This window comes from Sciurus vulgaris (genome assembly GCF_902686455.1).
Source record: "Sciurus vulgaris genome assembly, chromosome: 1".
NCBI lineage: Eukaryota > Metazoa > Chordata > Mammalia > Rodentia > Sciuridae > Sciurus > Sciurus vulgaris.
Window position 1 is genome coordinate 122,644,505 of NC_136461.1, and position 14,752 is coordinate 122,659,256.

Below are 14,752 nucleotides of genomic sequence, written 5' to 3' on the forward strand. Positions count from 1 at the left end.
CTTCCCTAGGTTCCCCCATTGTAAATTAGTATCTGCATATCAGAGAAAACATTTGGCTTTTAGTTTTTTGGGACTGTCTTATTTTGCTTATCATGATATTTTCCAGCTCCATCCATTTACCAGCAAATGCCATAATTTCATTCTTTAAGGCTGGGTAATATTCCATTGTATTTATGTATGTATATATGTCACATTTTTTTAGTCCATTCATCTATTAAAGAGCATCAAGGTTGGTTCCATAGTTTAGCTATTGTGAATTGAACTGCTATAAACATTGATGCGACTGCATAACCGTAATATGCTGATTTTAAGTCCTTCAGGTATAAACCGAGAAGTGGGATAGCTTGGATCAAATGGAGGTTCCATTCCAAGTTTTCTGAGGAATCTCATACCGCTTTCCATAATGGTTGCACCAATTTGTGTTCCCACTAGCAGTGTATGAGTGTACCTTTTTCCCCACATCCTTGCCAACATTTATTGTTGCTTGTATTCTTGATAATTGCCATTCTGACTGGGGTGAGATGAAATCTTAGAGTAGCATTTCTCTAATTGCTAAAGATGTTGAACATTTTTTCATGTTTATTGATTGATTATATTTCTTTTTCTGTGAAGTGTCTATTCAGTTCCTTAGCCCATTTATTGGTTGGGTTATTTGTATTTTTGGTGTTAAGTTTTTTGAGTTCTTTGTATATTCTGGAGATTAATGCTCTAGCTGAGGTGCATGTGGTAGAGATTGTATTTTGAGACAGGATGTCACTAAGTTGCTGAGGTGCTGAGACTGACCTCGAACTTGGAATCCTCCTGCCTCACCCTCTTGAATCACTTGGATTACAGGAGTGCACCACCAAGTGTGGCCAGCCTTATTGCCGTTTTGTTTTGTACTGGGGATTAAACCCAGGGGCACTAAAACACTGAGCCACATCCCCAGCCCCCTTGTTTTTATATTTATTTTGCAACGGGGTCTGGATAAGTTACTTAGGGTTTTGCTAAGTTGCTGAGGCTGGCTTTGAACCTTCAATCCTCCTGCTTTAGCCTCCCAAGCTACTGGGATTACAGGCATGTGCCACTATTTCTAGTGAGAGCTTTATTGCTATTTTTAACTTCACTGATTAGCTCCAACTTCTTGATCCTTTCTTGATATTTAATTCTCTTTTTTTCTACTTTGTCTTTTTTCCTTAATAATATTATTATTTTTTATAATTTTTAATTTTAGGCAATCTCACATCTTAATTAGTTATAAAATATTTTTTTTCTCTGCTAAATAGTCATTCCTAGTCTCTTGGTGTTGCCTGTTTTTTTTTTTTTTTTCCTCCTTTTTTTGTCTTTGTATTTTGAGAAACATTTTATACTTTCAGAAGTCATAAGAATAGTATGAGGGCTGGGAAGATAGCTCAGTCGGTAGAGTGCTTGCCTTATATGCACAAGGCCCTGGGTTCAATCCCCAGCACCGTGAAAAAAAAAAAAAAAAAAAAAAAAAAGAATAGTATGATAAAGTTCAATAAAACTTTTATCCAAATTTATCAATTGTTAACATTTTGCTGTTTGCTTGTTCATTCTATTTTAGGTTATGTCATATGAAACTTATTTTTGTAGGTCAAAACTGGTTGAATATTTGACAATTTATTGTGCTTCAGTATACTATATATTTATTATTTTCTCTGAACTCTTTGAGAATAAGTTGTGAACAGCATATTTTACCTCCTAAGAACAAGAAATTGTCTTACATAACAGCAGTTATACAAGCATAATTATCAAATTTAGGAAATTTAACATTGAACTTATCTGATACAGTTGCTTTTCAGATTGTCTTTTTTTTTTTTTCCCAAATAATGTACTTTATAGAAATCCACTCTCTCATTTTCTGCCCAAGATCTAACTAGACTCATGTGTATACTGAGACTCATGTTTAATATTTTAAAATCTTGAACTGTGTCTTAGTCTTTATCTTTTATGGCTGACATTTTTGAAGACTAGAGTACAGTTCAGTACAGTTATTTTGTAGTGTTAGTTGAGTTTTTGTGATTTTTTTTCCTAATAAGAAATACCAATACATCATATCAGTGGTCATATGATGCCATTTGTCCCATTATCAGTGGTTTTCAACTTCGATCATTTGAGTAAGGAAGTGTCAGCTAGGTTTTTTCCAACTATCAAGTTATTTCCTGAGTAATCTATGAGGAGATATTCCACACCTCCCTTCTCTCTCTTTCTCTTTTTTGGTACTGGGTATTGATGCCAGGGCTTTGTACATGCAAAGCATGTGGTGTACCACTGAGCTATACCTAACAATCCTTAAGACATTTTCTTGAGGGGGATAGAATCATGTATTTAATTAGTTCTTTGTTTCTATGTTTGTTTTTGTGGTATCTGGGATTGAATCCAGGGTCTTACACATGCTAAGGTAATACTCTGCCACTGAGCAATACCTCCAGCCCCAATTAAGGTTATTAACTAAAGCAAACTTGGCATAAAAATAATACCATTGGAGGAACATGTTTTCTTAAGTCATTGGGTTTGTCTTTGTCCAGCTCACCTTACTTTTTTTTTTTTTTTTTTTTTAACTTTTAGTTATATAAAATATGAAACTGCCAGCGCCAGGTGACTCAGGAGCTTTGAGGCAGGAGGATTGCAAGTTCAGGGTCAGCCTGGGAAGCTTAGACCCTATCTCAAAGTAAAAGTGCTAGGGATGTAGCTCAGTGGTAGCACATCCTAGGGTTTAGTCCCCAGTGTCACCAAAAAATAAACAAAATTAAACCAAGCTTACTTTTAATTCATTTTTAACCTTCTGATTTTATTTTTAGCACTGTTCCATTGGGAACCACAGCCAAAGAAGAGATGGAGCGGTTCTGGAATAAGAACACAAGTTCAAACCGTCCTGTGTCTCCCCATATTACCATCTACAGGTAAAGTCTCTGGAGCCAGAGAATCTAGAGGTGATGGGTAAAAGTCTTGGAGGTTGGTCCTTACCCTCCCTGATTTTCTCTTCAATTGGAGGAAAATATTTCTCGGATGGAATATAGCTATGGAGATAAGGTACCCTTCAGAGGAGAGGGAAATAAGGGTCTTCTCAGGCCTTTTTTGTATGGCGATTATTAAAGTCTTTCTTCTAGCCTTAATCTACCTTACAGTACTACTATTTAGGAAATTCTGATGCATCCTAGTGCAAGTCCCACTAATTAAAAAATTTTGAGCCTGTTGAGATGGTGCTTGCTTGTAATCCTATTTACTCAGGCGGCTGAGGCAGGAAGCTCTGAAGTTTGAGGCCAGTCTGGGCTACTTAGGGAGACCCTATCTGAAAATTAAAATATAAAAAGGTTTGGGGATTTAGCTCTGTGATAGAGTGCCTGTCTAGCCTGTGGGAGATCTCTGGGTTCAATCCCTAGTACAAAACTTTTAAAGTTGAGATAATTTCAAATATACATAAAAGTTGCAGAAATAATATACAGTTTCCATATACCTTTATGCAGATTTCCATATTATTGACATGTCTGAGTGAGTTGAGAATAGGTTTTTCTTTTCTTCTCTCCCCCCGCCCCCCGTCCCCCTCTCTCTCTTTCATCATACTGGGTTCCTTTCACATGATAGGTAAGTTCTTTACCTTTGAACTACCTCCCCAGCCCTTGTAACAAGTTTGTTACAAACCTAGTGGCTAAAAATAACAATTTCATAGTCTTAACTGTTCTGTGGTTTAGAAACATGATGCAGGTCTCAAATGAAGGTGTTAGCAGGGGCTGCATTCTTTTCCATTGACTCTAGGTAAAAATCCATTACCTTGTCAGTTCTAGATCCTGGATGCTACCCACATTTCTTGGCTTGTGGCCTCATCCTTCTACCTTCAAAGCAAGCAACAGCAGATCCCTTCTCACTTTATACCACTGTAATCTATTTTGCCTCCCTCTTCTACTTTCAAGGACTCTTGTAATTACATTCGAACCTATCTGCCTATCCCAGTTTCCCAGAGATTGTCCAATTTGCAAAATACTTTGACTCCACCCCATTGACCCCACAAGTTTTAACCCATTACAGCATCAACTCCAAGTTTTAAAATTTCACCTAAATATCACCATCTAAATCAGATATGGATGAGACTCAGAGTATAATCCCTCCTGAGGTGCAGTTAATCTTCTGTAAAACTCAGGATACAAGCTACCTAGGATAGGGTCTACCTCAGTGGTAGAGCATGTGCCTAGCATGAGCAAAGCCCTGGGTTTAATTCTCAGAACTGCAAAAGAAAAAAATGTGTATTTGTACTGAACATGTACATATTTTTTCTTGTCATTATTCCTTATATTAACAACTATTTATACATAGCATTTATGTTGTAAATACTGTTGTTCTCTAGCGTATAGTTTTATAGGCCAGAACTCTAACACAGGTCTTCCTGTGCTAAAATCAAGATGCTATAAAGTCTGTTTTTCCTTCTGGAGGCTGTAGGGAAGTATCCACTTCCTTGCCTTTTCTGTGGCTTCCTTCTTCCATCTTTGGTGCCAGCAGTCGGGGATCGAGTTCTTCCATCTTATTGTGTTGACCTGTCTTCCATCATCTCAGTTATTTTTCTTTCTTTTGCCGGTCTCTTCCACTTTTGGAGACACTTGTGATTACATTGGGTTTATTTGTCTAATCCAAATAGTCTCCTTATATTAAGGTTATCTTATTAGGAATCTTAATGTCATCAGCAACCCTAATTTCCCTTTTCCTATATTAGATAACATTCACAGCTTCTAGTGACTAGAGCATGAATTTCTTCAATGAGGTCATTATTCTGCTTACCAGCACTCCTTAATATTGTGTATGTTTCCTCAAAGATACTCTCCACAGTATAACCATCACAATCAGAAAATTCACACTAATCCAGCACTGCCATCTAAACTTAAGTCCCATTCAGATTTTACCAGTTGTCTCAGTAATGTCCATTGTAGGTCCAAGATAGAACACAGAATATTATGTTGTATTTAGTTGTCATGTCTCTTTAATCTCTTTCAGTATGGAATTTTTTTTTTTCACCTTACCTTATTTTGAATGACCTTGGCATTTTTTAGAATGTTCCTCCATTTGGCTCTGTCTTATGTTCTTGTGATTTATGCATTTTTGGCAGGATCCTGAATTGATGCTGTGTTCTTCTCAGTGCATTATATCAGGAGGTACATCATGATGATTTGATCTGTTACTGGTGATGTGAGCTTTTATAACTGATTAAGATATGTTTGCTGGATTTTTCCACTGTAATGTTAGTATATTTAATAATTAATACATATTTTGTGGGAAGATACTTTGAAACTCTAAATATTCTATTTTTCATCAGACATTTACCCATCAGCATCTATTGATAGTATTTTCCTAAATCAGGTATTACTTTGATGGTTGCCAAATTATGAATTTTCTAATTCCATGTCCCATCTAGATTGATTTATTCTACAAGGTAAAGTTTGCCTTCTTTATCAGTATGACCTCATGGATTCTTATTTTGTCCAGAGAATTATACTCTGTTACTCTATTTATTTTGATGTTCAGATCAATGGATCTTTTTTTTTTTTTTTTTGTATTGGAGATAGAACTCAGGAATGCTTTACCACTATGCTACATGCCCAGTCCTGTTTTTATTATTTTGAGATAGTGCCTCCCTAAGTCACTGAGTCTGGCCTTTAATTTGTAATCCTTTTGCCTTAAGTCTCTCAAGTTGTTGGAACTACAGGCTTGTGCCAACCACAACTGGCTTAGTGGGTATTGAACTTAAAGATGACGTCTGTGAAATGAGTATTTGAGTGTTAGATGTACTTGTTTACTTGTTGCTACCAGCATGTCATTGTTTTTGGCCCTCTCAGTGGACAGAGGTAAAATAATATGGGTGCAATTATACCCCACTGCGTATGTAACTATATATACAGTGTGTATAGCTGGTGCCTTTGAAGATAAGTCCCTGTCCATCTGCCTTTTTTTTTTTTTTCTTTTTAAGCTAACCCAGCAGCATTGTGAGCTCTGCTCCTCTCTACTTGGTTTCTTGCCACTGAGGCTAGTCATTTTTTAACCACCTCCACAAATACCACAACCCTTCAGTTTTTTTCCAGCCCAGATTCCAGGAATAAGTCTGATGGCAGGAATTAGACATTCTACTAAAATAAAAGTAGGCTAATAAGTTATCTTAGTTCTTTCTTGAGGGCACAGGGACATTGAGGATTGAACCCTAGGCTACATCCTCAAACCTTTTTTTTAAATTTAATTTAAATTTTAATTTTATTTTATTTTGAGACAGGGTCTCACTAAGTTGCTGAGACTGGTCTCAAACCCACGATCCTCCTGTTTCAGCCTCCTAAGCTATTGGGATTATAGTCTTGTGCCACCATGCCTGGCTAGTGATCTCAATTCTTTATATCTTGTGAAACTTTTTATTATTTATTTATTTATTGTAAATGGACACAATACTTTTATCTACTGATTTTTATGTGTTGCTAGGATCAAATCCAGTGTCTCACATGTGCTAGACAAGCTCTCTACCACTGAGCTATAAGCTCAGCCCCTGCTGAAACTTTTTTTAAAAGTGATAAATGTTGGGTTTTTTGATTTTTTGTTTTTGTTTTTCTCAGTGCTGGGGATTGAACTCAGGGTCTTGTGCTTCCAAGGTAAGCACTCTACCAACTGAGCTCATAAATGTTGTTTTTGAGGGGGGGATTACAATGATGGAGAACTTCCCAAATTATTCTTAATTTATATTAAAAACTTGGATCTTTTTTCACAAGTCATGTAAAAAATGGTAGTAGGCTGCTGAGGTGAACCTATCACTATCTTGTTTACTCTTCCAGTATGGAACTTTAGACATACTTATGGGATAAAGGAAAAGCCAGAAACATTGGCCTGTTTCAAGGGTGACATGTCAGGGAAGTGTATATGTGATATCTGAAATCATACTTCTATGAGTATGATTTTGGAAGAGTTATAAAAGTAAATTATTAACATTGTTGAACATCTTTTCATGTATATCTTTGGAGAAATGCTTTTTCTTTACTTTCTTGGTCTTTTTTTTTTTTTTTTTTGTACCAGGGGTGCTTAACCACAGCCACATCCCCACCCCTTTTTAAAATTTTTTATTTGGAGACAGGGTCTCCCTAAATTGCTGATGGCTTTGATTTTGTGATCTTCCAGCCCCAGCCTTCTGAGTTGCTGGGATTATAAGCATGTGCCACCATGCCTGACTCTCATTTTTTTTGTATGTTACTGGCAGTTAAACTCAGGGGTACTTAAACCACTGAGCTGAATCTCCTGCCCTTTTATTTATTTATTTTTTAAATTTTGAGACAGTGCCTTTCTAAGCTGCCTAGGCCGGCCTGGAACTTGTGATTCTCTTGCCTCAGTTTCTGGAGCCACTGGGATTGTAGTTGTGTGTCACCATGCCCACCTTTACTTTCTTGATGGTATTATTTGTAGCACAGTTGTTAGATCATTTGCTGAAGTTCATATACTAATGTTTCTAGTCTCTTAACATTGTATTAACAAAGTCAAAAAATGGAAAAGTTAAAACAAATTATAGTAGCAAATTTTTTTGATGGTTCCCAGTATATTTGATAACTCTTTTAGGAGATGGAAATGCAAAGATAAATAAGATATAGACTTTGTTCAAAAAGATCTCAGGTGGGTATTTATAACTCTAGCTACTTGGGAGACTGAGGCAAGAGGATGGTAAATTAAAGGCCACCCTGGGCAACCTAGTGAGCCCCTGTCTCAAAAGAAAGTAATAATAATAAGAGCTGGGAATGTAGTTTAGTGGTAGAGTATGAAGGTTCAGTCCCCTGTACTGTGGGGGAGGGGGAGAAGGAAAGAAAGAAAAAGAAAAAGAAAAGCCTCTGTATTTCCTGAAAAAAAATTTTTTTTCTAAGTGAAATCATACTGGTTTCTACCTTTTTTGTAAGTGAATTTAAACAGTCTTGATTTTCTATACTAGACTCTTAATGATTGAACAGGGAGCAGTGGAGATGACTTATCTCTGTTCTGTGATGTCTGGAGCCTCAGCTGGAAAATACAGTCTGAGGGTTAAATTAATCTGAAAATCAATTTGCTTACATGTCTTGGGTAGATCCTGGCTATTGGGAGTGGTCCTATTTTCTCCACATGGGCCTTTTCCCATAACCCCCCCCCCCCCCCACAATTCTTTATTTGTTCTTTTTAGTTATACCCATAAACTCTTCACAGAGACTATTTTGGGCTTCCTCATGGCATGAGGAAGGGAAATTTGGAAGTCATGCATGCTCACTTCTGCTATGTTCTGTTTCTTGAAGCATTCAGTCATGAAGTTCAACCTGGGTTTAAAGGAAGGGACTAAATACTTGGTTGGCAAAAAATGACATGGTTCAGGAAGATCATGTGGTAGTAGAAGTAATGTTATGGCTAATTTTATTTGTGTGGTACTGACAATTAAACTCAGGGGTCCTTAACCACTGAGTTGTATCTCCTACCCTTTTATTTATTTATTTTTTTTTAATTTTGAGACAGTGCCTTTCTAAGCTGCCCAGGCTGGTCTGGAACTTGTTATTTTCCTGGCTCAGCTTCTAAAGCTGAGGAGTAAAATATCCTTTATCTACTCAGTACTAGGCTAACTGGCCTATTGTGGTTTAATAACTTTTTATTTTATTTTTTGAGGATATCCGGGTTTGAACTCAGGGGCACTCAGTCACTGAGCCACATCCTTAGCCCTGTTTTATATTTTATTTAGAGACAGGGTCTCATTGAGTTGCTTAGTGCCTCATTTTTCCTTTGACTGGCTTTGAACTCAGAACCCTGCCTCAGGTTTCTGAGCCACTGGGATTATAGGTATGTGCCACTGTGACCGGCTGGTTTAATAACTTTTTAAAATTAGGGTAGCCAGGTGTGGTGTTGCATTCCCATAATCCTAGCAATTTGGGAGGATGAGGCAGGAGGATTGCAAGTTCAAGGCCAGCCTCAGCAAGTTGGCAAGACTTTGTCTCAAAAATTTTTTTTACAAAGGGCTGGGGATGTGACTCAGTGGTTAAGCGCCCCTGGGTTCAATTCCTGATTTTATGACAAAGTGTTTCAGAACTACTATGATAAGAAATATGTACTAAGCTGGTCATGTGGTATATGCCTCTGATTCCAGGGACTTGGAAGGTTGAGGTGGGAGGATCACAAGTTGGAGGCCAGCCTCAGCAATGTAGGGAGACCCTGTCTAATAACAGTAGTAAAAAAAAAAAGGAATGGGGATGCAATCTAGTGGTAAATACAGGGGAGGGAAAGGAAGAGAAGGGAACAGGACTAAATCAAGCAAAATTAGATATAAAAATATGCAAGTTAGTTTATTAGGGAATAAATGGTATGTTCAATATGAATATTTGGGGGGATATAAGAAGGGAGAATTAAAGAATGACCATATATTTTGTGAAACTGGATAAGTAAAACTCACTTAGATTTTCTACTGTAGTGTTAAGACTGGAGAAACAGAAGGACCCAGGTGGTTATGTTCCAATGATTACTCTCTCTAATTGTGCCAATTTATATTGGTGTCAACATAGTGATCCCTGTTTCTTCTTGTGAAAGGAGTTTGAGTTATAATTGTTTCCTCTTCTCAGCTCCAACAGTGATGCAGTCTGATAAAAGGAGGGACACGTCTCCTTAAGTAAATTCATTTTCTTATTTTATTTTTCAATTTTGCAGTATTGGGGATTGAACCCAGGGTTTCATGCATGCTAGGAAGGGATCCTAACACTGAGCTATATCCCAACCTCGTTTTTTTGTTTTCAAAATAAAAAGTGAAAGTAAGGAATTTGAAAACTGTTTTTGTTTTTTAAAAATTGTCCCTATTTCAGAATTAGTCTGTGTTTTCATTGCCAAGATGGACACTCTGCTATGGGGTCAATTTTTCCATTTTAAAATTGTCTTTATGTGTTTCTTTGTAGCTGGTCTCTTCCTATGGCAATGTCCATTTGCCACCGTGGCACCGGTATGGCCTTAAGTGGAGGTATGTATGTGCATTTTTATACACATATTACACACTCACTTCTTTGAAGAACTGCTGTTTCTATGATTCTTGTCACTCACTGCCTTCTGCTACTCAGAGATTTGATTTAGAGATTGATGAGTTTTTTTTTTTTTTTTTTTTTAGGTACCAGGGATTGAACCCAGGGGCACTTAACCATATCCCCAACCCTTTTTGTTTTTTATTTTGAGATAGGGTCTCTCTAAGTTGCTTAGGGCTTTGCTAAGTTGCTGAAGCTGACTTTGAACTTGGTGATTCTCTTGCCTCAGCCTCCTGAGTCATGAGATTAGAGATCCAGCTATAACAAGACCCTTTAAGTTCATTTATTCATTCATTTGCTTTTTTGTTTTGGTACTGGGGATTAAACCCAGGGGCACTTTGCCACTGAGCTACATCCCCAGCCCTCTTTAATTAGTTATTTTATTTTGTATTAATGCATTATAGTTGACATATTCATACATACATGTTACATAATTTGCTTCATTTCAATCCAATACTTCCCTTTTCTCTTTCTGCATCCCCCAGTTACCTTCCTCTGCTTTACTCTTTTGTTGTTGTTTTGAGGTGCTAGGGGTTCAACCCAGGGCCTTGTGCATACGGGCAAGCACTGTGCACCTAAGCTATACCCACCAATTTAACTCTATCCTTTTTAAATTTTTACTTTTTTTTTAAAATGTAAATTCATTTACTTTTTAAAAAAGTTTCTTTTAGTTGTCAATGGAGCTTTACTTTATTTATTTATTTATATACTGAGAATTGAATCCAGTGCCTCACACATGGTAGGCAAGTGCTCTTCCAGCCCTATTTTTTATTTTGAGACAGGTATTCACCAAGTTGTGCAGGTTGGCCTCAAACTTGTCATTCTCTTGCATCAGCCTCCTGAATAACTGGGATTATGGGTGTGTGCCAATGCATCTAGCAAAAATGTGCATTACTTTTCTGCATTTTTTTTTTTTTTATTAGGAATTGAACCCAGGGCCTTGCACATGCTAGACAAGTGATCTATCACTGAGCTATATTCCCAGCCCCCATTCATTCTTGGGTGTTTTTCTTTCCTTCGTGGTACTAGGGATAGAACCCAGGGGTGTTCTACCATGGAACCACATCCCCAGCCCTTTTAATTTTCAGTTTTTAAAATTTTTGAAATTTATATGTTTATGCGATACTGGGGATTGAATCTAGGGGTGCTTTGCCTTCCCTAGCCCTTTATATTTTTTATTTTAAGATGGTCTCACTATTTTGTTAAGGCTGGCCTCAAACTTAGAATCCTCATCAGCTTTCCAAGTTGCTAAGGGATTATATGTGTGGGCCACCACACCCAACTTTATTTTATTTATTATTATTATTATTTTTTTTTTGTTTGAGACAGGTCTAACTAAATTGCCTAGGCTGATCTGGAATTTATGATCCTCCTGGGTAGGCCTCCCAGGTGCCAGGATTATAGCATATGCCACCATGCCTAGCTCCTCATTTTTTGTGGGGGGGGGGGGTTTGTCTAAACCCAGGGGTGTTTAACCACTGAGCCACATGCCCAGCCTTTTTGTATATTTTATTTAGAGACTGGGTCTCACTGAGTTGCTTAGGGCCTCACTAAGTTGCTGAGGCTGCCTTTGAACCTGCAATCCTCCTGCCTCAGCCTCCCGAGCCGCTAGGATTATAGGCGTGTGCCACCACACCAGCTTCCTCATTTATTATTTTTTATCAATTAATTATGAGTGCCTGTTATTCCGAGGTTCTTTTCTTAGCAGATTTTTAACTAATTTCTTAACACTTACTGATATTTATTAAAATTACAGAGAGCAGAGATTGAAATGTAAGCATTAGGTGTGGTGGGACACATCTGTAATGACTCAGAAGACTGAGGCAGGAAGATTGCAGGTTTGAGTTTAGCTTTTGCAAGTACGTTTTGACCCTTTCTCAAAATAAAAAATCAAAAAGGGCTTTTGGTTGTGGCTCAATGGTAGAGCTCTTGCCTAGCACGTGAGGCCCTGGGTTTAATCCTTAGCACCACATAAAAAAAATCAATAAATCATATAAAGGTATTGTGTCCATCTATAACAAAAAAATTTTTTTTTTTTCTCAGTGCTGGGGATTGAATCCAGGGCCTTGTGCTTGCAAGGCAAGCACTCTACTGACTGAGCTATCTCCCCAGCCCAACAAAAAATAATTAATAAAATAAAATAAAAAATAAAAAGGACTGGGGATGTAGCTTAGAGGTAGCATACCCCTGGGTTCAATCTCTAGTACTTCCTGCCCCAAGAAAAGATTAAAGATCAGTCATCAGCTTTATTCTTCTAGAAACTCTGTTTTATCATTATCAGGCTCCAAAAGACTAATTCACTAACCAGTTTCATAACACCTTGATTTATAGACCATTGTTCATTTGTATAATACAAAAACAACTGCAGAATGAATTGTATACTGGTCCTTTGTACCTCTGGTAGGAAAGTTTATTACAGGGACTACAGGCTATAATCACGTTCTGGGATCTGCTGTATCTCTTTACAATAGGAATATACTTTATAAGAGAACAGATTATTTTCTCTGGCTAGTGCTGGAGACAGATGTATTTTGCTTGCTTTCTTTATTTTGGCGGGGGGTACCAGTTATTGAACTCAGGGGCACTTGACCACTGAGCCACATCCCTAGCCCTATTTTATATTTTATTTAGAGACAGGGTCTCACTGAGTTGCTTAAAAAAAAAAAAAAAAAAAGCAAATTGCACCTTGCTTTTTGCTGAGGCTGGCTTAAACTTGAGATCCTCCTGTCTCAGTATCCCAAGCTGCTGGGATTATAGGTGTGTGTCACCATGCCTGGCCTGTATTTTGCTTTCTTAGTTTTCCATTTTTTAGTTTATAGCATGTGTTACTACCTCATCCTCACCCAAAACAGTTTCCTAATTATACACTCAAAGCATTGTTTTTCTTTCATAATAGTCATCATAGTTATAATTTATTTGTCCCTTGTTTGTTGTCATTCTTTCTTATTGGATTGTATGTTCCATGAGAACTCAGACTGCATCTGTCTGTGTTCTTATCACCTGGCATCATACCTAGAATGCAGTATATATTCAATACAAAACTAGTTAATTAACTTTTACATAAATATTTTCAAATGAATAGTTCTATCTTTTCCTGATAGCATGTTTTCAAAATTTTTCTCTCTCTCTCTCTCTCACCTTATTTATTTATTTGCAGGGCTGGAGATTGAAACCAGGGCCTCACATGTTTGGCAAGCACTTTACCCCTGAGCTACACCTCCAGACCCATTTTCTAAGTTTCTGTGCAATGTGTAATCATATTTTCAGTCTCTGGAGGTATCTTATTTTCTCTCCTCCGTACTGACTATAATGCATTCTTAGCTAGTTTCTGGGATGGTGAACACATTCATGTGATAGGAGGGTGGTGCTGCTCCAGCTCTATGAGACAGAATTTCTGGATTTGGAATCCTTCTGGACCTTGCCCTATTTATCTCTTTATCTGACTCTTCATCTCTATCCTTTATAATATTCTTCATAATAAACCTGTTAACACAAAGAATAGCTACATAAATAGTATTGTACTTCATCACTAGTATTTCTGTATTATGTGATCACTAGTTTGAAAGCTATTTAAGAGGGAGCACAAAGAGTTACCAAGCATTAGAGTCCTGAATAGGTAAATCTGAGTTTATTTTTCCTCAGTCTTTTTGAGACATCTGAGAAATTTGTGCTCTCCTCTAACAAAGGTAATCTAGCTCTTATATATCTATAAGGGGAACAAATGCAAACTAGGAGTGGTGGAATTCTTTGTAAAAGAAATACTAAAATGAGGTGTTAAGCACATGTTCCACAAGCCTTCTGTTTTAAGTTTGCTAGTTCTAAGTCCTTTACTGGCAAAGGAAAATGGGATCATGATTTTGAACAGCCTATAAATCCATGTCATATATACAAACTCTTTTCTCCTGTGGATAGTTCTCTGCTATGTTATTAACCTTATCCTAGAGGTAAGAGCATATCTTGCCTAGAATCTGTATGAGGTCATGTACCTGAGAGAGAGAAGCTCCATTGTTTTATATTATGAAAAACTCCAAGTCCCTTTGTCTCTTTTCTTCTGCTACTTTAGCCTGGGAGCAAAGTCTGAATTTTATTTACATATCAGGCATCATTGCCTACTTGCCAGGAAATGGCCCACTATGCAGAGTCTTCAGGTCCTAGCATGTAGTATGCTCTTGATCCAGAAATTTGATAACAGATAGAGCTGTCAGGATAGGAAAGAGATTTCTTTTGATTTGCTTGGTAAAGTGGTGGTGATATTGGAAAAGTACTCTTCCAACTGTTTTTCATACTGTCATCAGGGTCCCCCCTAGACTTCTGTAGACTTTTTTTTTTTTTTTTTTTTTTTTAATTTAAAGAATTCATCAGCCTAGTGGCTTTAGTGTAGGGATCTTGCATTTAGGGAGCTATTGCTGAGGTATTGGCAGAAATTATCTGAAGCTAAGTCTCTGCTATTTGTAATCTCATTTGTATACACACACATGCATGCAAACACAGGTTGGTGGTGGTGATAATCATGTAAGGATAGAAACTCCTATCTAAGATTTGATGGTGTCATTCTTACGCTATCATTTCTTTGGATGGTAAAGGGATAATAGGGATGATTGATATTGCCTAAGAATCTGTGTGTAGTTCCTGGTTTTAAACCTGCTTGCATTGAAAAACAGTAAATTTTAAGATTAGATTTATAATTACTTGTTTTGATAAGTACTTTTCTTTGTGCTTAGAGTAAGAAATTT

At 37.2% G+C, this 14,752-nt stretch overlaps 1 protein-coding gene across 5 annotated transcripts in view; it reads left to right on the forward strand.

Moving 5' to 3' along the window:
* Nucleotides 1-14,752, forward strand: part of SDHC (succinate dehydrogenase complex subunit C) — a 43,216-nt gene that overhangs the window by 9,156 nt on the left and 19,308 nt on the right. For 4 of the 5 annotated variants that reach the window (XM_079108702.1, XM_079108704.1, XM_079108703.1 and 1 more), the window contains exons 3-5: nucleotides 2,802-2,903; nucleotides 9,425-9,454; nucleotides 9,900-9,961. In XM_079108702.1, coding sequence (XP_078964828.1) covers nucleotides 2,802-2,903; nucleotides 9,425-9,454; nucleotides 9,900-9,961 — 194 coding nt within the window. The remainder of the gene's footprint in view (nucleotides 1-2,801; nucleotides 2,904-9,424; nucleotides 9,455-9,899; nucleotides 9,962-14,752) is intronic. The other variant, XM_079108701.1, reaches the window with a different exon arrangement.